This window comes from Belonocnema kinseyi, chromosome 9 (genome assembly GCF_010883055.1).
Source record: "Belonocnema kinseyi isolate 2016_QV_RU_SX_M_011 chromosome 9, B_treatae_v1, whole genome shotgun sequence".
NCBI classification, from domain to species: Eukaryota; Metazoa; Arthropoda; class Insecta; order Hymenoptera; family Cynipidae; genus Belonocnema; species Belonocnema kinseyi.
Genome location: NC_046665.1, coordinates 66,789,636 through 66,810,674, shown reverse-complemented (window position 1 = coordinate 66,810,674; position 21,039 = coordinate 66,789,636). Strand labels below are relative to the sequence as shown.

Sequence of the window (21,039 nt, the reverse complement as noted above, 5' to 3'; positions counted from 1 at the left end):
AGTAATAAAATAACCTCATTCCAAAAAATTCAAATCAAAAAATTCTAATGTGGGTTTTCCATGAACGATTCATAAAACTCAAGCAAAGGGGGTCGTATAATATAAGAAAATCGAGGAATTTTGGGGGAGTCTGCAGTATGGAAATGTATCTCCAAATCCTAAAAAATCTCTCAACTTTTAAAACCACCGCTGTATGGTGGATGACCCCCCTGACCGGAGGCGTCACCTCTATGGTGGTCGGCGGCGATTCCATAAGCATAAAGTCACGATTCTCTCGCATCCCCTGCGTGTGAAAGTCCCCTCTCTATTTTTGTACGTGTATTGTGTGCCACATCCTTGGTGTGAGATGAGACGGTATTACGAGACGAGAGATATGGGTGGGTGGGCAATATGACCAGTAAAAGAGAGTGGTGGCACACAGAGGCCGACCTAAACTCTTCGCCGGCTGGCGCCGCTCTGTCGGCCCCTCCAACAATGCATGCCCTACCCCCACTTTCTCCTCGAAACCCCCACCCACACTAGTTTTACACCCCCCTTTCCCTTTTTCCTCATCCACTGGACACACAACATTCTCGCACCCGATGCAAGACTACGGGACCCTACGCGGCTACGCACCCGTTACCGTCCTATACTACCCCCGGTTAGTGGATCCACAATTTCACAGTAGATCAGCCTGTGCACGAACAGCCAGAACACCGGCTGGCGCCTGAAACACGAGGAGAGTCTGAAGAGAGTCAGTTGAGTGCTGATCACCGGCGAGTGTGGTTGTAAATTCCCTGATGATATGAGAAGCTCTCGCTTTTCAAGTTTGAGACCAGTCTGAAAAACTTTGGACAGTATCATCATAAACTAAAGGAAGATTATTCGGATTTAATTATTAGACTACATCTCTTAAAGTTAATGAAGTTTTGAAAAAGTGTTAGTGCTGACTTGGATTATTAAGATCAGTGTTGGTGTTTGATTGAGAACAGTGTAGTGAACTTAGTCCTAAGGATTTGTGGATTTTTAAATCATCTTTTGATACGTTGGGAGTTTCAAGATCGATGCTTGCAGATGCGAGAAAGATGAGTGTCCATCGAAACGTCCACGTGGTGGAGACAACGTGCGAACTCTCCGCTTTAATGAAAGGTAAATTGATTTTCCATGATTAGGTTGAAATATGTGAAAAATAACTGTAAAATTCAATTGAACAAATCTTTACGAGATTAGAATTTTTGAACACAGTGTCATGGGTACACCAGTCAATCCTAAGAAACAAAATTTGAGATTGTAATAGTTAGGTTTAGGTTGGCAGATTTATTTATTCTAAAATCTACTTGTGATAGATGATACTGACGATTTCAATATTCACATCGAAAAACGACTGCTCAAGATTTTCAATTAATGATGATTGTCTTAATAAAAATTTATGGTTGAGATTTTTAAAATCGTATTCTTAAAAAAATAAGTAGAGTAGATGATTTATGAAGACTTGGGTTTCACTCATTTCATTCAATTAACTTTACTGAATGAGAATTCGGATAAGCATAGTGATACAACCATTCTTTCGCAACTTATGTACCATTGTTGACTCTTGTGTCATTAACTGCGCACACATTTTTCTGAGTAAGGATTTATAGTTTTAATTACAAAACTTTCGCTCAAAATGATTAGAAATAGTGCAAATTGATGATACAATAATAACAATACTTTTTTCACGTTCAAATCGAATAAGAACGATCTCAGAATATTTAATCTTTTACGCCATGACAATACTAATTAAAATAGAGGATGTGCAAGAACATCTTTAGAAGTTTCTCACAGGGTTCTTAAAAACCTGTGTATAAACAATTCATCTGTGGTATTAATCAAGAGTGCAGTTTTTCAAAATATGTGATAAGAGTTTTCTGAATATAAAAATAGATTTACCCTGATTAATACAATTTTCTCAATGCCAAACTCTTGCTAAACGATTAAAATACAAAATCATCAGTACTAAATTTTGTAGTAGATATTAAATGTTTCGCCATCATATAGGTAAAAAACCGTAAAGAGAATCAGCCGCAGATGACAGATCCTCAACATCTCATCTATAAGGTGCGAACTCCGCAAAAGGTTCATATCGCACTTAGTATAAAATATAAAATAATAACTATCATGGCAGGTATGCGTATCGTATAATAATCGCGTAAATCTCACGGCAGTAAAAGTAGGCGGTTAACTGCAGGGCTAATACGGTAAAAGCCGCGATTGCGTTTAGCGGGCCGCGTATAGACCGTAGAAGCGAGGCGATTGATAGTTGTGGGAGACAGGAGGTGGAATGATAATTATTGTTATGAGAGGCGCCAGCCGGTCGAGATAGAGAGAGGAGGCAGATCGCGAGAGAGAGAGAAGGAACGAGTTGGCGGAGGTTGCAGGACCGGGAGCGAGAGAGAATAATAGTTGCGGTTCTGCTAGAGTGAACCTCTGATCAGAGCGAAAGAGATAGACAGGGCGCGGCGGCGCCAGCGTGGGTCGCCAACACAGACTCCGTATGCCAACCGATCGAGCGACGCTCACGAACAAACGACCCCTTGACCGCTCTCGAATCTCCCTTCCGATCGCTCTCATCCTCCCATTCCTCTCCTCGCTTCTTCCGCTTGAGATAATAGTCAATTTTTAACATCCAGTTCTCAAATCATTGATTTTCTGGTACCTCGACCTTCTTTTATTCATTTCTGATCAGTGGATAAATAAAGCAACGATCATTGGAGCCCAAATAATCCCCGATCGAGTTCACACTATGGCAGGGAATTTAGCAACATCAACCATTAATTCCCAGAAAACACTGACCGAAACTTAATAGTATGAAATTCCACAATTTCGAAATGAGAATGACAAAGCAGATGAAAAATGTGACCTTCTTTCATTTGGAAGCAATAAAGGATACAACGGCCTTATATTATGTCACGGGTTATACTTTTCGAGTTGGTGCAATCTGCTAAGTTTTCGGAATGTGACTCACCAACTTGAAATTTACAACTCTTCCAGAAAAAATATTCCACCCCACAGAGCAAGGTCCACGTTATTCCCTTACGGACAGTTTTCACTTTTCTGTTTCAAAGACATTCCAGGGATGACTAACCGGAGACCAGATGCATCCTGTTTGAGCAAACATTTCAGGATTAAAAAGCAAACGTGATTATTATTTTAAGAATCTGCTGATGCCGCTGCTCGAGTTTTGCAACATGCAGTGCGTGTGCAGTGACAAATACCTTCGAGGAAGTGGATGAAGGCATGTTTGTTGCAAATACTGACCAACATTTCCGAGTATGCTTATCGTATTCTTTAACCACATTGTTCAATTCGAAAGTAAAAAGAAATCAAGAGTGATGACATTTTACAAAAATTCCAATCTAACGGATCAATGATGAAGGTCTTCTTGTCGATAACGGCATCGATTATCCATTTCACGACAGCCCACTCATAATCCTACAGCTAAATTCTAAACGAATAGTTTTCACGAAGAGAAAGTAATAGTTTTATGGAGAGATTGAATATTCTGACCCCTAATAAATAAGAACGTAAAGTTTAAAGCTACTCTTGCTTGACTGATTCTAAGTCTATTCCTATTGGGAAGTTCCTAAAGTCAGCCTCTAGTGTAAGCGATACCCTATTGTGCTCGGCAGGTATAGATGCTCCGTCACGAACTTGGTTTCCACCCACCTGTGCCTTCATTGCACCTGCTACCTGGTGAATCCCCGATTTTTCAGCCCATTTAAAAGGGATCCGCACAGAAGGGCAACCCACTGTTCTATTCGACCCCTAATTGCCGACCCCTTTATATCTTAAACTGTCCCCCTCTAAATAGTTTCCTTCATGCTCACATGCTCGCCCATTTCACCCTCTCCACACCTCTTATCGAACAATAACCACAGAGGCGTGGCGGATCCACCGAGCATACCTGCCACCGGTGACTTATGCACCTCTTTCCGGAAACCATTGCTTATCAGACACCGGTATGTAGATCGCTTATGAGCCCCGTCAGGAAATAATGAAACGATTTTTAACGTGTGAACTCCTTCGTTCGAATTGAGATAAGAATACACCTGTATCTCCCTTTAAGAATCGTCACGGTACTTTTTTTCTTTCCGCCAAACACTGATCATTTTAATTTGTGTTATTCGTGTTAATGTTAATTTGTAAGGGGAAATGAGGTAACGGTATTTGGTCCCTTTAACTTTCCAAATAATATTCAGATCTTATCATCATGTCTTATACTTCTTCGATCAAAACATGTGTTATGTCTGCGGTAAATGGCAACTGTAACTCACGAATCCGACACTACCTCGGCACGTGGGTCTCGTACTCCTACGCGCACGGATTACCTCCCGAGTCTAAATGCCTACGCGTGGTACGCATCTAGAATCGCATACAAATTTTCTCCACTTTGCCACCGCACAGTAGAATTCCATGCAACGACACATAAAATAATGAGAGAAACTAATACTGGTAATCTAATCTCACATTCGCATGCGGCGCATTATCCACGTGGCTAGACTCTGTCCTATTATCATTACGTAAACGCACAAAGTTGATGCCGATTAAGAAATTGTAACAAGCTTCCTAACTGCGCAGTTCAGAAGATCTCTTCCGAAGCTGATAGTAATTTGCAGTAAACGTTCCGTTATCGCAATCTAAAATCGAACGTCACTTATCTAACGAGCAGACTGGTAGGACAGATTTTTTATTAGTTCCGAGTTATTCGATGCAATCAAATGAAGATTGCGATTTATCAAATCCATCAATCAATCTCAGTTCTTAAAAAAAATTAAGTTTGCTCTTTTAGATCTGATGAACAAGTTGATGTTCAATTTTCTCCCCGAAGAATGTAGTTCTACGTTTTGTGCATACACATGTGCAGACGAAATATCAAGTTCATTCCAGCGGGAACTGTGGCGGTGGCCGCCTCAATGAAACAGTAACGTGGCAATATAAAGCACTCGTTTCGTAGCATTTTACAGTGCAGTGTTTGCAGAGTAGCACGGTGGGTGTTCGCATTCCAACCCATACACGTGGAAATCTGCGAATAACCGAGAACACCAACACCAACACTGCTCTGCCAGCACAATGAGCGCACATGTACTTCAACCCACGCAAATGCAAAAATCTAATATCTACGAACTTGTAAAGTTAAAGCTAGCATAAAGTGCTTTAATGTCGCACGGGGTACCTGGTTAGTCCTTAATAAATACGAGTGTACGGGCAGTACAGCTCGCGACATTAATGGACAGGAGTAATTTACGTGTCACATAAATATCAAGAATGTCTTCCCAAAGTCATTAAATTGCTAAGAAATAATAAATTGATGAACTGATTGATATTTTTAATTTCTTTGCCATGTAATTTTTAGACTCTTTATTGGGTCCTATATCCTGATGCGTTGATGATCATCTCATCAGAGCTACAAATATCCATCATTGCATTTAGACGATTGAAGTGGTTTTCGTTTGTCCTGATCTTTCTAAAGGGCAATTGATATGTACTGAAGTACCTGACTGTACAATGGTCGGGTTATGTGCTGTGGGAGTCGCGACAGCGCGGCGACGGTGAATCGTGGCGCGGCACAGCTGGTGACCGTCGCCTCTCGCCCACTCAAACGCGACACATATAAGCACGCGCTCACACTCACATACATTCGCAAGTCTCTCAGATCCACATAACCAGCGACTCGCGTCGTCTCGGACGCTGAGCGGCGCGATACGACCATCTGGCTAGCGCCATCCACTCTACCCCCCGCGCTCAATCACTTCGTCTCTCTTCCTCCTCCGTGCGTTTACCAACAGCGGCTCTCATTACACTATCTTTTTCATTTCCGCGATTTGTTTACTATTCTGCCATACCTCGCTTCTGCGCCAAACACGATCGTAATGAAGCGTATGCTTAATTTTAAACACAAAGAAAAATTTATGACAGCCCTGTACATGTTAAAAGTTTTATCTGTGAATCTTAAAATCTATGCAAGAGAATTTTTGGAGAAAAATTAGCACTTTTTACAACTATTTGAAACATCCGAGATATAACACTCAAATTATTTGACATGTTGAAATAAAATGTCTGAGATGTTAAATTGAAATATCCGAGCTTTTTGAACTTTAATCTTCGATATGTTAAACTGAAATGTCAGAAACGTTACAATAAAGTTATGTATATGCTCTGATGACACGTGAATCGTCTGTGATATTTTAGTTGAACAATTTTGTTAAGAAAACCTAACACATGTAAATTCTGCAAGCGGTGTGACATTTACGACAAATTTTTATATGGACGATCCAGGGTAGTTACTAACTAAAAATTGGCATTCCTGTTTCATAGAGCAAGTCGCAAATGAGGGAGTGATTCGGCGCGTGTTAGTATCATTCGTCGCAGTTGTCGCTTATTTATAATCGACCCAAATCTTGGCGCACGTTCTTCTCGACTGTATATACAATTAGCGTTAATCACGCACTTACGACGTTATAACACAAACTACATGGACTAAAATCTATTCCCAAATTGTCATAATTATTGGAACGACCAAGAGTTATAATTTTTTCCTCACTGCGCGTTTCGATTTTCACCTTCTGCTGTCTTCGAGTTCACATATTAATGTACCGCATAAGCAGTTGCACCTCAAGCGGATGTGACGGGATGGTTTTTAAATCGCTTTGGATTTATTCACTGCGACGTAAATTGCACAATTTTACATTCTTTCAATTGCAAAATGAACACATTGGCATACATTTGTATCGCGACGCAAATAATTCAATGGGATCGAGGTTCGTTGAAGTTAAGGTTTTAACTTTACGCTCAAGATAAATAATACAAATTAACAGTGATTCAAGATCTGATGCCATTTAACATATATCCCCCGCACCTGCGAGTAATCAAGATCTGTATTCGCGGGATAAAACACTAGGATTACATCTACAGCATAATAAGCTGGAAGATGGACAGATGAACGTTTCCCTCGAGAAACCGAAGTGCGACCGAATCGCGTGAAAAGGCGGCAAATTGCCGGTCATTATCTGCTATCTCCACGCACATCTTTGAAAGGACTGACATTACTCCGAGCTAAAGGCGTGACCACACGGCAAGGTCGAGTATTATGTGTCGTACATAACATCCACTGGACGCAGCCTACCGTTACTTGAGCAAAAACCACCCTTAATTCAATTGTCACAGCGCTTTTATATCCTTAACTTCGATTCTGTAAATTGAAATTCTTTTTTCCGAGTTTAAAAGGTCTAAAATATAAGAATGACCGGATGCGTATGGTCCTGCAGAGAGGAAAAGTGAATGGGTCGTGATTTATCAAGAGTAGACAACCGCCTGTCATGTACAACGCCTAAAGGTCCGCGTTTCGAGCCGCTTATCGATCCGTTTAAGATATGATGGTCATCTTACTCTCTCTCATTCTCATTTTCTCTGCTTCGAATACTCCATACCAGAATATAAAGTCATAGATCACTCTCCGGTTCGGTTATCGAAGCCATTAATTTCGAGTTAATTCTTGTGTCGCCTTGTCGTACGCGATCCCGCCTCACAATCGAGACGCTGTCGATGCCCTGATCTCATTTCTCACACCACGTGCACCTAAAGTCTAACTCTAAGTCAATACAAGAGACAAGTATTTCCTCATTTTAGCGAGGTCAAAATATTGCTGATGAAATGTTGCATGAGAAAATTCATTCATTGAGACGCAATTGAATTATTCTAGTAATATTAAATTTCAAAAATTGTGTTTACCCTCAGGGTCAGTTCCAAGATAAAAAATTTCTCACGGTTCCCCTCGTAAACTTGTGTCTTTTCTGAGTCCTGAGGTATTTAATCATCAAAAGGTCTGTTTCATAATATTTAAACTTGGTACTTCCGTTCGAGATATGTTAAACACTTATTTTTAGACAATTGAGTAGCTTCACATTATTGAAACTTTTCCCAAGGCTTTTCCATCAATATTTTAGTCACTTTAACGAGTCGGTAATTATTCCGATCATGCCACCTGTTTAGTAAGACCGATTGAAGGTTAATACAAATCACGAGTCCGATTAATTAAAACCCTTTTCCGCAGGGCTTCAGCTTCGTTCCGTTGGCAGATCATTGGTCCCGCAAGGACATCTGAAATTACACTTCTGTCCATTTTTTAAAATACATACTTCAAACATCTCCCAGGTGTTTTAAATTCCAAAAATAGATCAGTAGGTCGTATTTATAAAGTTATGCTTGAGGATCTAAAATTACGCAGAGAAAGGGGGAAAGAGAGGGAAATAAGCGTGACTATTGGTTATGCGTTTGCACAGATGTCACTGGTTATTTTCGTCTTGCAAAGGTCTTGCTGTTTGAACAACTGCCGAATGAGAGCGTGTAACTAAATGTATAGATAGTAAAAATTCGCGTGGTAATCATCTGGAAAGCACGTGTACGCAAATCACCTTAAATAGTCAATTGTTGCACTCTTTATCTTGAAGTTGTGTAACAAAATTAACAAGTCAAAGGCCTACTAACCACAGGCAATTCTGGTAGAATTTATTTTGGCAAAGCATTCTTACTTCACTTTTCTAATATTGTATTTTAAAAAACACGAAAGGCCATGTTGGGTGAAAAGCTCGTATCTGTTCTCGCGTCGGGCCATTCGATGTTTACGAACGCAAAGATCGATCGTATGCCTGAATGGCGCCTGTCGGTGACCTCGAGGACCTCGACGGGTGACCACGCATTGACTTCGAACTCCGACATGTGCTATAACAGCGAAGTTCTCAATAGCAGACGCTTATCATCCGGTTTCATGACGTGATGTTATGTATGCATATATTGAGACTCTCGAACTCATCCCACGCACATTGTAAACGCTTCGTAGAGTCCACGTGCTTTTGCAATTACCGGCGAACTCAAAGCAGTTGCTCGATAGAATCAAGGATACAGGGATCCACTGCTTATCAGGAGATAACACACCCGGGTACTCGAGGAGTTAAATTTCCAGGTGTCAAAGCCTTATCTCATAGTGTAAATCCCCGTCAACCTGATTTACGACACAGATGCCTAATTTTTTTCATCCGCGCAAAATCCTTTTTACCACTTTTCTGATCTCGTTTGCAATGTGAAATATAACATATCTAGATTCGAGGAATATATAGTTTTCAATTTCGATGTACACTGATTGTGGTGCGATTTAATGTAATGTAGTTGATAACAGACGTTCATAAGAAGTTGTTGTTTGCAAACTGGCGCCTGGGTCGCAGACGCAACAGGCGCTACCGTAAGACTCAATGCGCCCTCGTAACCGGAGAATGCACCTAAGCAAAGTGCAATCGGATTTACTAGCCGTTTATCGTACTTAGATAAGAGTTGGCGGTGTTGAAAGAAGTACCTCGAAGTGTGGATTTCCTACTCTTTAGATATTGAACGAGGATTTTTTACTCAAAGGAAATCTGAAGCTGAAAGGAAAATTTAAGACTATTAGAAAATAAAGGTACTTTATTCCGGTATAAAATGCTAATCTACTGGTTTGTTAGGCAGAGCCGAACGCCGTGAATCATATTCATTACGAGGTGATTGTAATCGAGGAAGGTACCCGTGACATTGAAAAAGCTAGTCTTCGTTAGCTGTGATCGATCATCAATCAACGGGTGTAGAAAATAAACTTGAAATTCTAAACGCTGAGAAAACAGATATCGGTATTAAGGCACCACATTGCCAAATCTCTTCATACACTTGAGATTCTTCACAATAAATTCCTGGGCAAAAGGAAGAAGGCAAAACTTGATGTCGAATCCGGGTTGACCGACGAAAATGGAATTGCGTGGCGGTTCCAGAGATCTAAAATCGTGATGAGTCTCCGGAATCGCAGCTGCAAGCATATTCCACGAAGAGCGTTGTCGCTTCTCCATCGCCTTGTAGGGCAAAACGAAGTCTTGACATTTCGTGCAGTTGGTTCCTTACAGAATCAATACATCCTGATCGTTCATCCGAAGCTTAATTGCTTCCCAGTTTCTGCAAACCCTACACATTCCCAATATTATTATTTTTTTTTTAACAGAAGTAGTTAAGATCAAATATCACAACATGCAACCATTCAGATTTTAGCCCTCGGGAATTTAAAATCGTTCGACATATGGACGTGGCATGTATGACATCAGGGTTTTATCATTTGTGATCATTGAGAGGTTTACGGATCGGTAAATCCTGTAATCCAGGCGCGCGAGACATGCAGAAAAAGAAGAGTTGAATAAGCAGATCGAGAACAGCCGCTTCACTGTTCTTTACGCGGCGGAAGCTGCGAAGACGTCTTTAGCGCGGACACGTGCGTTCGTAGTTTATTCTAAGCTTAGTGCCGCGTTATAGGGAGTCCCGGCGCGTTTTCTCTGCGGAATCCGTGGGCGGAATCAACTCGCGGTGGGATGTTTTCTACAGTGGTGCGTCATCCAGATGCCACCATCTGGCGTGCAGGGATCTGGACAATTATAAAATTATACTACTCAGGCCTTCTTTGGTTTTCATTTGTGCTACAGTTTGTTTAGAGGTGTGCGAAACTGTGAGAAACCTAAAACTTCAGCCTGGTCCATTCAGGGCTGTCGAGCAACGGTTTATCTTGGAGAAGAGGATCGAGAAGAGGATTGCCGCCTTGCTCGCGTCGAACGATAAATAATTGACTGGGATCGATCGATCTCGACGACAGTAATTTATCGGGCCGCCGAGGGACCTATATGGTGTTGTCGAGGCATCAGGTTTCTCGATTACAGAACGTTGGCGGTCTTTCTCGCTCTTTCTCCCATCGGCTAGGTTGTTTTTATCGTTTTTCCCTCAATCCATCGCTGCGTATCTTCAACGTTCCTCTTTCTCTTTCATGTGCCTTCTCTTAGTTCCCTCCCTTCTTCTCGCCCTAGTCCACATCATCTTCGCCGAGCGAAACCGAAGAGCAGATCGAACTGCCCAGTCACGACCGCCACATGGCGCTGGCGCCAACCTCGTCTCAGATCGTTGCTCCTTTTATTGCCTTCGCTGGAGTCCCTCGAGCATACAACTCTTTTCCTATCGCGAGTCTCCTTTTCATGATTCGATGTGGTATGACCTATAGTTCATACTGCTCCTGGGGCCACGAGTGTTACGATGGACTGCGAAAAATAAAAATTAGGATCGTTGCATGTCTCGATTTAGTATAAAATCTTAATGTCTAGGTAAGTAGGAAAATTGCTTGACGATTCTGAACGCTGCCCGGGAATTGGTATTCGGGCCCACCTTCGATGAGTCAGTCGCATCGTTTCACGCGATAAAAACCAGTAGCTCCTTAAGATCTCTTTCTAGCTCCGCGCTTTACGGTTATTACCTATTAAACCTGTAATTACAAACCAGTAACTTATGTTCCCCTTTCTTTTGGTTTCAGCCGGTGTTATGGCAGGCTCAGACAGAGACGCCGGGTTTTGCAGTGGCGCAGACGAGGACGACATGTCAGGTTTGCACTCACCAAGTGCTTCCGAGGACAGCGTGGAGGTGCAGGTTTCGCCAATTTCCCTCCGAAACAAAAGGAAACTAGCCGAACCTAGAAAAATCCAGGAACCCTGTACTGCTCCAATAAAGAAGAGAAGAAGGTTCGAGCTCATCCAAGAAACGGCTGATGATGAAACTCGGCCTGCAACTTCTCCCTCGCCGAGTCCCTTCAGGCCCTGGAGCTCCTCGGCCAAAACTTGTGAGACCAAGTCTGTTACGAAACCTGTTGCACTTGTCTCCTGTTTTAAAGTTGAAAAAGAAAACAGGATAGAGGATCAGGTAAAAGTCGAAGTAAAGGAGGAAGACGAGAGGGCACCTAATGGAGAATTGAAAAGATTTGAGGATCTACATAGGTACGAGGAGCAGAAGAGGCGTGGAGAAGAGAAGAAGAAGGAACTGATTTTTCAAGAAGAAGCCCAGAGGCGACGTGAAGCCCGGATCCAGGAGGAAATCCTCCAGAGACTTCAGGAGAGTCACCACAGACCAATTTCCCCCTCGCAATCTTCAACCATTTCCTCAGTCTACTCTTCCCAGAGGCGAGAACCGCGTCAGAGGTTCGAACCTCCCCCACCACCACCGCCTCCCCCAGCATCAGTCATCCTCCCTCACCCAAGGCTTCAAGAAGAACCTCTTTCCCTAGTCCTTAGAGGTGAGGTTCCTAGAGTACCTTCTCACCCTGACGTGAGTGGTTCCTTTGAGAGGCCACCGACCTACCACGTCGATCAAGTCTTATCGCCACATCCACAGGGTCAAAACCACCAGATGACATCCAATGGTCACGCGAGGCATATCACCAGCGGTCAGCAGAGAAATTACAAGAACATGACCCGGGAACGAAGGATAGAGGCGAACGCTAGGGAAAGGACGAGGGTGCACACAATCAGTGCTGCCTTCGATACTCTCAGGCGATCAATTCCCGCTTATTCCCACAACCAGAAGCTCTCCAAACTCTCGGTCTTGAGGATCGCGTGCAGCTACATCATGACCCTGAGTAAAATAGTCAACACTCCCGATGGAGAATCTGAAAATGGGGATGCCCTAGGTGCCTGTGTTGATCTCGTGTCCAAGACGATACAGACGGAAGGCAAACTTAGAAAGAAGAAGGACGAATGAGTGCGTTTATGAAAAAAGTGATCCAATTTTGAAAATAGAATACCTGGTCCTCCTCTCCTCGATAATGCTCAATGCTGTTCTCGCCAACTTGCCTAGGTGATAAGTTAGACCTGTAGGTCAAGTGCCAATGTTTAACAATACTTTTAGTTTTATTTTTAATAATACTGACAGTAAATCTGGGTTCCTAGTTCTGATAGTAGAGACGATTATTTGTAGATACCAAGGTTTTCTCCTTTTCTGCTCGTCAGTATTTCCGTTTGATGCATTTCAGCTATCATTGCGAGACAATATATTCTTTCTATAAGGATTTAATAAAATATCTTCCTTAGAGCAGAAAATTAAAAATGTTCAAATACAGAAAATTCTTTCCTCAATAGCAATTAAGCATGTTCACACTGTAACGTAAAAATTGCATCTAATTGCAATATTTTCTTCTGTGGATTTACGACTGAATGCCAAGTACAAAGCTGGGGCTTTGCTGTAGTGAGGTGATTAAAGGGAGAGTGAGAGATCATATGGGAGACAGGAATGTATGAAATTATAAATATGTAAATAAATCTGAAAATTGCCGGCATAGCCTTTATCGTGTTATGAATAGAAAAATTGTATTTGATAATATGCATTCGTAGTTATGCAGATAAAAAAAATATATAAATATATTATAAACATGTGAACAATGTGCATGTATTTTGCCTGGGAATGGCGGTGTCCTGTATGTACCTTTTTATTGATATAAGAGAAACCTCACGTTTAAATCAAAAGTTCGACTTAATAAAGGTGAAATTAACTTGATATTAATGTTTTTCGTCTTTCTAAAACCCCTTCCTCTAGTAGTAAGTTTTCGTTTTCTATTTATCTTAAAAAATAATTAAAAATTTGCTTTTTTAAGAATTTGAATTGAGCAACAAGATTTCTTTTACATCCTTCATAATCTAAACTAGAAATATTTTCACAATGATTGTGATCAATCAAGAAATAAGTAAAGAACCAGGAACTCATCAGAAAATTCTTCAGTAGCAGGATATCTTTTTGCACTCATGTGGTCATACAAAGAAAAAGGTAACTTAATGATTTTCCAGATATTAATAACGAAGCAATCGATACATCTGCAATATCGATCAACAGTGCTAACGGTTTGCTAATCTTATTGCATCGCTGAAAGTAACAACTTACATCGCCTTCAGGTAGATTACTTCCGAGATTAAAATAGTATCACCACATTCGTCTTAGTAGGAGCAGTCTTTAATGAGACATAATATTATAATAAAAAGAATAAACTGTTTATTTTTTCCCATTACTACAAATACGACGGCGACTCCAGCTTTTTAGAACGAAGCAAATAGCGAAAATCTTGCAAACTTAATAATAGACTACAGCCTAGACTCAGGAGACTAGATCAATATTTAACTTCGAAGGAAACTAATTCGGTTAATCCCCTCTAAAGAAAGTTTATTAAATAAATTTAATCGTCTTATAGGATGTTCATCACAGGAGCCAATTCGAAGAGGGCTAATAAAATTATCAAGCTGTTATAATGATTGCACAATCACTTGTCAAGACTTTCCGAACTAATTACCTCTAAGACTTTTATTTTGCAAAATACTGAAACTGGTTTAAAGCAGTTGTCAGCTCGCATCTGCGATATGTGGGTGCGTTTGAGTACACGCGTGCTAGGTGCATAGACAATACAGGTTATCAGCGTTCTCTAAAAAAAAACTTTGGCTGGTAAACATCTAGATTCTAGATGTACTCAGGTGTTTTCAGTTACGTCAAGCTACTCGAGACTTATTGTTTACCTTTTATCAGTATATCGTGGGTAAGCAGGATTTTTTCGATTCACATCTGGTCGCATCAGCTGGAATTCGCGAACTAATTATTATTGCACGAATTTAATTCAGTTAGTTCAAATTAATTTCTATGTGGAAAATACAGATGAAATGTCAGATTAGCTCATTTCCGAATTTTTTATTTGCTTTCAAGTTCCTCGTTTTCAGATAATGACATAGTTAGACAGAAAGCCTAAAAAATGTGAAAGAGTAGGCCATAAATCCAAATATATCAGGAGTCATTTAAAACATATCATAACTTATGAAAAAATCTAGCACGAGCCCACACTCTAAATTTTAATCAGTCAACATTTGGCTGAAAATTACAAATTTCTACTGACAAAACAGTAATTTTTAATAGACGAACGAGTGAATGTTACTGAGTGAATCAATTAGTCGCTAGAAATGAGTGCCATCAATGAGTGATATCAATGAGTGATTTAACATTGAAAATTACGACTTGGAGAATTCAAAATGACTTATTTATAATTAGTGAAAAGTATTGAGTATATCAATCAAAATGACGGATTCAATTCTTGAAATTTACTGATTATGCCAAATGAAAGTGAATTTGACTGGTTAGATTAATTTTTTTTTATTTGTTGGTAAAAAATAAATATTGTTAGTTCAAAACTGATCTTTTTGGTTGAACTCAACTGCTTTTGATTTGCAATTAAATTTTTGTTGTTGAAATATAAACTACTACATTTTTTTTATCATTCATCTTTATATTGAAAATTTTACTACTTAATTAAAAGTTGAACTACTTGGTTAACATTTTTTTTTTTTGTTGAATATTAATCACTTTAGTTAAAAATCAATTTTCTTGGTGAAACTTAACTACTTGGTTCAAAATTCCTTTTTCGTCCGGTTACAAATTAATTTTAATAATTGAAAATTAAACTATTTTATTTTTTATTAAAAGAAAAATGACTGATACTTTTTGGTGGAAATATCAACTATTATATTTTTTGTTAAGAATTCATATTTTGTTGTTGAAAGTTCAACTATTATATTTGTTGTTGAGAATTAATTTTGTTGTTCCAGATTCATCATTTTAGTTAAAAACTCATCTCTTTTGTTGAAAATTAAACTTTTTGTTAAAAATTGGTTTGAAAGTTATTCTTCTGGTTAATGAATCATCATTTTATTTAAAAATTCATCTGTTTCGTTGAAAATGTAACTATTTTGTTAAAAATTCGTTCTTCTTAATCTATACGGTTGATAATACAACTCTTTCACTGTATATGCATAGCGTTTTTGTTTAAAAAAAGTTTTTTTTAAATAAAAAATGTAGGTATTCAATTTTTGGTTGAAGACTTAATTATTTTGTTGAATTTTTTTATAATGAGTCATATATTTAGTTGAAAATGAAAAATTCTTGTTTTTTGTTGAAAATCAATCCTCTCGGTTGAAAATTCATATTTTTTGGTTGAAGGTTGAAAATTGAATTACGTATTTTGTTCAAAATTAAACTATATTTGCCTAAGTTGCATTTTTTGAAAATTAATTTTGCACATTAAAAATGTATCTATTCCATTTTTGTTTGAAAAGTTAACTCTGTTTAAAAATCTAGATTTGTGTGCGTGTGTGCGCGCGCGCTTATACTTTCTTATGATCAAGATAACTTGAAGACGGTTGGACATAAATTGATGAAATTTGGGGGCTTATTTTCGCCATTAATATCTCGAAACTGAACAAGATTTCTAAAAATATTTAAGCTCATTTAAATATAGTTTCAAAATATTTTTGAGACAGCAAAACTTTGTTCATTAAAGTAATTGTCTAGATTGAACAATTTCGATTTTTTTTATGGCTTACTGTATGAAGAAGAAAATATATTCGCTAATTAATCATAATGAGGAATTTTGGTAGGAAAGTCAACTTTTTGTTTGAATATTCAACTGTTAATTGAAAGTTGAACTACTTACTTAAACTTTGTTTTTTGTTTGTTTTGTGTAATGTTTCATTTGAGCTTAAAACTCATCTTTATGGTTGAAAATTTAACTACAGTGAAACTCTCCTATAGCGCCGATTTTGGGGCTGACGATGGATGGGAATTAACTCATTATATCTCGCACCGCTTTTGTTTGTTCATGCCTGAGTGCTCGCCTGAGTGACAACCGCAGACCCCGCGTACGCCACGCAGCTTCTTTTATAAAAACCTGCGGCGTCAAGTCTCCGAAGGGCTATAGAAGGAAGGGAAAGTTAAAAAAGTTAAAAATTTGTTTATTTTTGGCTAAAAATTATTATTTTTTAACTTTCAATTGAAAAAATCCATTTTTTATTGATAATTGATCTTGTTTGTTTGGAAATTCAACAGATTGTATCAGTTAAACAGACTGCTTTAATGTCACTTAGAACTGCTTTGTTAGCCATCGAATCCGCATTATTTGAAAAACGTCAGAACTCCTCTGTTGATATTCCAAATCGACTTTTTGAAAGCTCTTTATGATTCAATTTGATGCATTATTGATCAAATATAAAGATAATATTCACCATAATTTTTTATAAAGTTCATCGACTCTTGCTTCAAAAACGTGAACGCAACCCGGAATTCTCAATAAAGTCATTGACACGAAGAAAGAGCAAACATCGTGACTCAAACAACTTCTCCGGACACGTAGCAAGCGTTGAAATATGCGAAAACAGATTTATGTTTGTCGAGGACGCGACTTCTTCATTGCAGACGGCTTCTGGATTTAAAAGTTCAGATTCTTTCCGGAAATTGCATAGAGGCATTTATTCAAATGGAGTTATTTCAGAAGGATAAGAAGAGAGTTAGAAGTAAACTTAATTTTAAAAATTTCCTGACTAGTCCCTTATCTATTTTTTACTTTCCCTGACCATTTATATTCAAAGAACTGACACTTTAATCTTGTAGCATTTCTAACATGGAATATTTTATAAATAGAATAATATAATTTCAGATTAACATGTACAAATTTAAAATTAATTTATTTTTACTTAAAACCTGTACATGATGCAAAAGATGAATTATGAATCCAAGACAGTTAAATTTTCAACCAAATAATTGAGTTTCTTAGATGAAAGTTGAACTTAAAAAAAAAGATAATTTTGCAATCTATAAGTGTTCAAATTTAAAGGGTCGAATTTTTAATTTAAAAAAAATGACCTTCAAATAAAAACAGTTGCAATTCAAACCAAATAGTTAAATTTTTGAGTCATAAAGAGGATTTTTTTTATAGAAGACAGTTGAATTTTTAACAAAAAGACGAATTCTCAACTAAAAACGTAATATTTGTCGTTTCATCTAAAAAAGATGAAATTTCTCCCTAGAGAGATAAATTTTAAACAAGTATGCAGTTAAACACTCAGCCAAAAAAAGATAAATTTTTGATAAAAAACTAATTTTTACAAAAACAAAACATTTTAAGCAAAATAGTAAAATTTCCAACCAAAGATATGAAATGAAAATATAAGGCATTTAAATTGATAATGCAATTAAGAATATTATATCAGGATGTCCGAAATACTTCATTTTCAAAATTCTCTAATTTTTCCCTGATTGTTAATATTCAAAGACCAGAATATTATAATCTTGTAAAATATTTATCATGGAATTTTGTATAAATCAAATAAAAAATTTGCTAATTTTCCTGGATTTTTAGGTTTTTCAGACCTACAGCTACCACGTTTTAAACAGGTATCTTTGAGTTTGGAATTTATTCAATTAGCTTAGAAAATGAACCGCTTGATTTAACAATTGATGCAATATTTAAGATAAGAATTTATTTTTCAGTAAAATAATTAGGAATTTATTTAAAAACTAATTTTTCCATTTTAATTCAGTTTGTACTTTGCGTGACATAAAATTTTCAGTATTTAATTGGTGTCTGCTCTACTTCTCCTGTATACGCGTCAGGGATCTTATCTGGGACAGATCTAATTGGTCTTGTGTTACAAATCCGATCGATGCTCCAAGATTCAAGATCCAAGATCGGGAATCTCGCACGCATGTAGGTACACGTTCAAAGCTGCAGTGCGAGTTTTTCATCAGTCCTTGTAGAAGACGAAGGAGAGAATGTGCACGATCGTCTTTGCAAGGTTCGCATACTCGAACCGCGATTATGATATCCCACTGACAGCAACCCTGCGGCACCATCGGACTTGATGCATTTTGAGTTCCTGTTTCAACCACAAACGAGGTGCACGCTTTTTGCGAGAAAAAATTATTTCTTTATCGTTATTACACTTGAGGGCATTCGTTTCATTCAAGAGAGATTAAATTTTGCCACCTTATCTATCCAGGGTGATTTTTCACTTCAATACGCAACTTTTAATAATGAATTTTTGTAATATCATTTTCATTTATATTGAAGTACTGATTATACTTCTTCTATGGTATTGCGGAACTTTCCGAAAAACTAACGGCAAGGGGAAAAACTGAAATTTACCCGTAATATTTAGATATTGAGGGTTATAACATGTTTTCTATTGAACCACAGGACAGCAATCTAGAACTAGATGTTCAAAGTTAGTATATGTAGTTATTAAAAAGTTAGAAGTTTCTTCGTATCATCAAAAATGTTCAACTAATATATCCAAAATTTTAAACAGAAAATTAAATTAAAGTTATGTTTAATACTTGTAATTTGAAATAAAAAATAAAAACCGGACAATTAAGCTGAACGAATCATCTATAATCAGCATTCAAAATTGTTTCTATTTTTGCTTACTTAAACCCAAATTTTATTTTTAACACAAAAAATCTTTGTCAGATGTGTTTCAACCCATTACTATTGTTTTTAATTTATCTATATTGTTGAAAATTTATTTAATTTGTTGAAAATTCTAATTCATTTGCTTGAAAATTAATTTTGTCATATGAAAATTTAATACTATTTCATTTTCAGTTGAAAATTGATCTTTTTCATTTTCAGTTGAAAATTCATCTTTTTTAGTTTCAAATTCAACTACTTAGTTAAAGGTTGGAATGCTTTGTTAAATTAAATTTTTTTGGTTCTTGATTTATAATTTTAGTAGAAAATTCAACTTAGAAGATTCAAAACTCGGATCCCTTGCTTAAAAGACTTATTTTTAATTTTGGGCATTCAAAAATAAACCATGTAAAGAATTAAATTATAAAATGTAAAATAAAAAAATTTTGATCAAACAACAATAAGTTGAATTATAATATTATACGTTTTAATTTTGTTAAAAAATAATATTAACAATAATGAAAATTTATATAACAGCTAAGAATCCAATTATTAAAAAACAGAGAATCGTTTCATAAACGAAGTAATCTTGGTCAATCATCGTCAATAATTCGGTTTTTATGCTTTTGAATACAGTTTAAACGTTTAAAACGATTTTTTTAACCAATAAATCAAACTAACCTTTCACAAATATCAGCACATATTTTAAATTTATATTTGTACAAAAAATGTAAGGGAAGTGAATTTTTTTAGTAATTAAACTTTTGTCGATCACAGCATTCAATTTTCGTATTATTTAATTTTAATACCGCCTAAATTTACCCTTAATTAATCAAATTAAATGGGAACATTTGGTATGTTTTCCCCGGTCAATTGTTAATTTTTCCCGTCAATTTTATACAGTTTAAAAGATTTGAATGATTTCCAACGATTCTTAAAGATTTCAAGAGATTTCTAAGTTCAGATATTAAATTCAATAAAATTCAAAAGATTTCTGACTTGATTCAGGGAATTTTAGTAAAGAATTAAAATATTAGAAAATAATATTTGGTCATAAGAATTTCAATTCTAATTTGAAACAAAGAATTTTGTGAAAGAATTATCATTCTAAATTTGACTATGGTTTTTTTTAAAATCAAATCCCTTCTTCTTTGTAGATCAAAATTAGAATTATTTTCCGAAATTTCCGTTCCATGAAAAAAATTCTCTATTCCAAAGTGTGAATTATCATTCTTTTAGGAAATCCTGTTTTAAAGTAAAATAAATTTCATTTAATTTAATAAATATGATTTAAAATGTAATTTGCTTTAGAATGTAATAAATAATTTAATTTATATTCTAACTCAACTAAAACTGAAAATTATAATGCTTTACACAAATTCCCAGTTCCATCTGAATTATAATTCTTTAAGGAATTTTCCTGACCTAAAGTAAAAATTGTTATTCTTTGTGGAAATTGCTTGTCCCAAAATCAAGATTATAATTATAATTCTTCACATAAATTTTCTATTCCAAGACAGAGTTGTAATTGATTTGAAAAATTCCCTATTCTAATTGAGGATTATACGAAGCCACTTTATTTTGACTTTGCATATGATATCATGTTCGAGAGAAAAACCCCAGTCACTGAATCACATTCCCGGTCATTTTTCGGTTTTCCCAAGTTCCCGATTAGATAAATACCCTACACAGAATTGCTGCTTTTTTGTTCCTGTCGATATTCTGAAATTGCAGAAAAAAGCAAAAGTATATATTTAAAAATAAATAAAAAGAGATAAAACTTTCATGCGAGTCACTATATGAGTAGTGCAAGTCAATAAGTACGATCCACGGAAGTAATCTCGTCGTATCATAGAAAGATCACACACTCAGAACATTCTTCATTATTCCTAAGATGGATTGCAGAATCACGTAGATTGATCAAAATGGAATTTTAA

General features: G+C 36.9%; 1 protein-coding gene across 2 annotated transcripts; it reads left to right on the top strand.

The window, feature by feature from the left end:
- Nucleotides 1-594: 594 nt before the first annotated feature.
- On the top strand, nucleotides 595-13,393 carry LOC117179998 (actin cytoskeleton-regulatory complex protein pan1-like). 2 transcript variants are annotated; one of them, XM_033372269.1, is made up of 2 exons: nucleotides 595-1,128; nucleotides 11,378-13,393. In XM_033372269.1, exons 1-2 carry the CDS (start codon nucleotides 1,044-1,046, stop codon nucleotides 12,592-12,594), a joined length of 1,302 nt encoding a protein of 433 aa, XP_033228160.1. In that variant the 5' UTR covers nucleotides 595-1,043; the 3' UTR covers nucleotides 12,595-13,393. The 2 variants fall into 2 exon arrangements, with proteins under 2 accessions (XP_033228160.1, XP_033228161.1); XM_033372270.1 differs by lacking the exon at nucleotides 595-1,128 and adding an exon at nucleotides 9,254-9,466.
- The last annotated feature ends 7,646 nt before the right edge of the window (nucleotides 13,394-21,039 follow it).

Coding starts and splice junctions, on each gene's coding strand:
- LOC117179998 (XM_033372269.1), top strand. CDS start 1,044: ATGCTTGCAGATGCGAGAAAGATGAGTGTCCATCGAAACGTCCACGTG. Junction 1,129..11,377: donor ACTCTCCGCTTTAATGAAAG/GTAAATTGATTT, acceptor TTTTGGTTTCAG/CCGGTGTTATGGCAGGCTCA.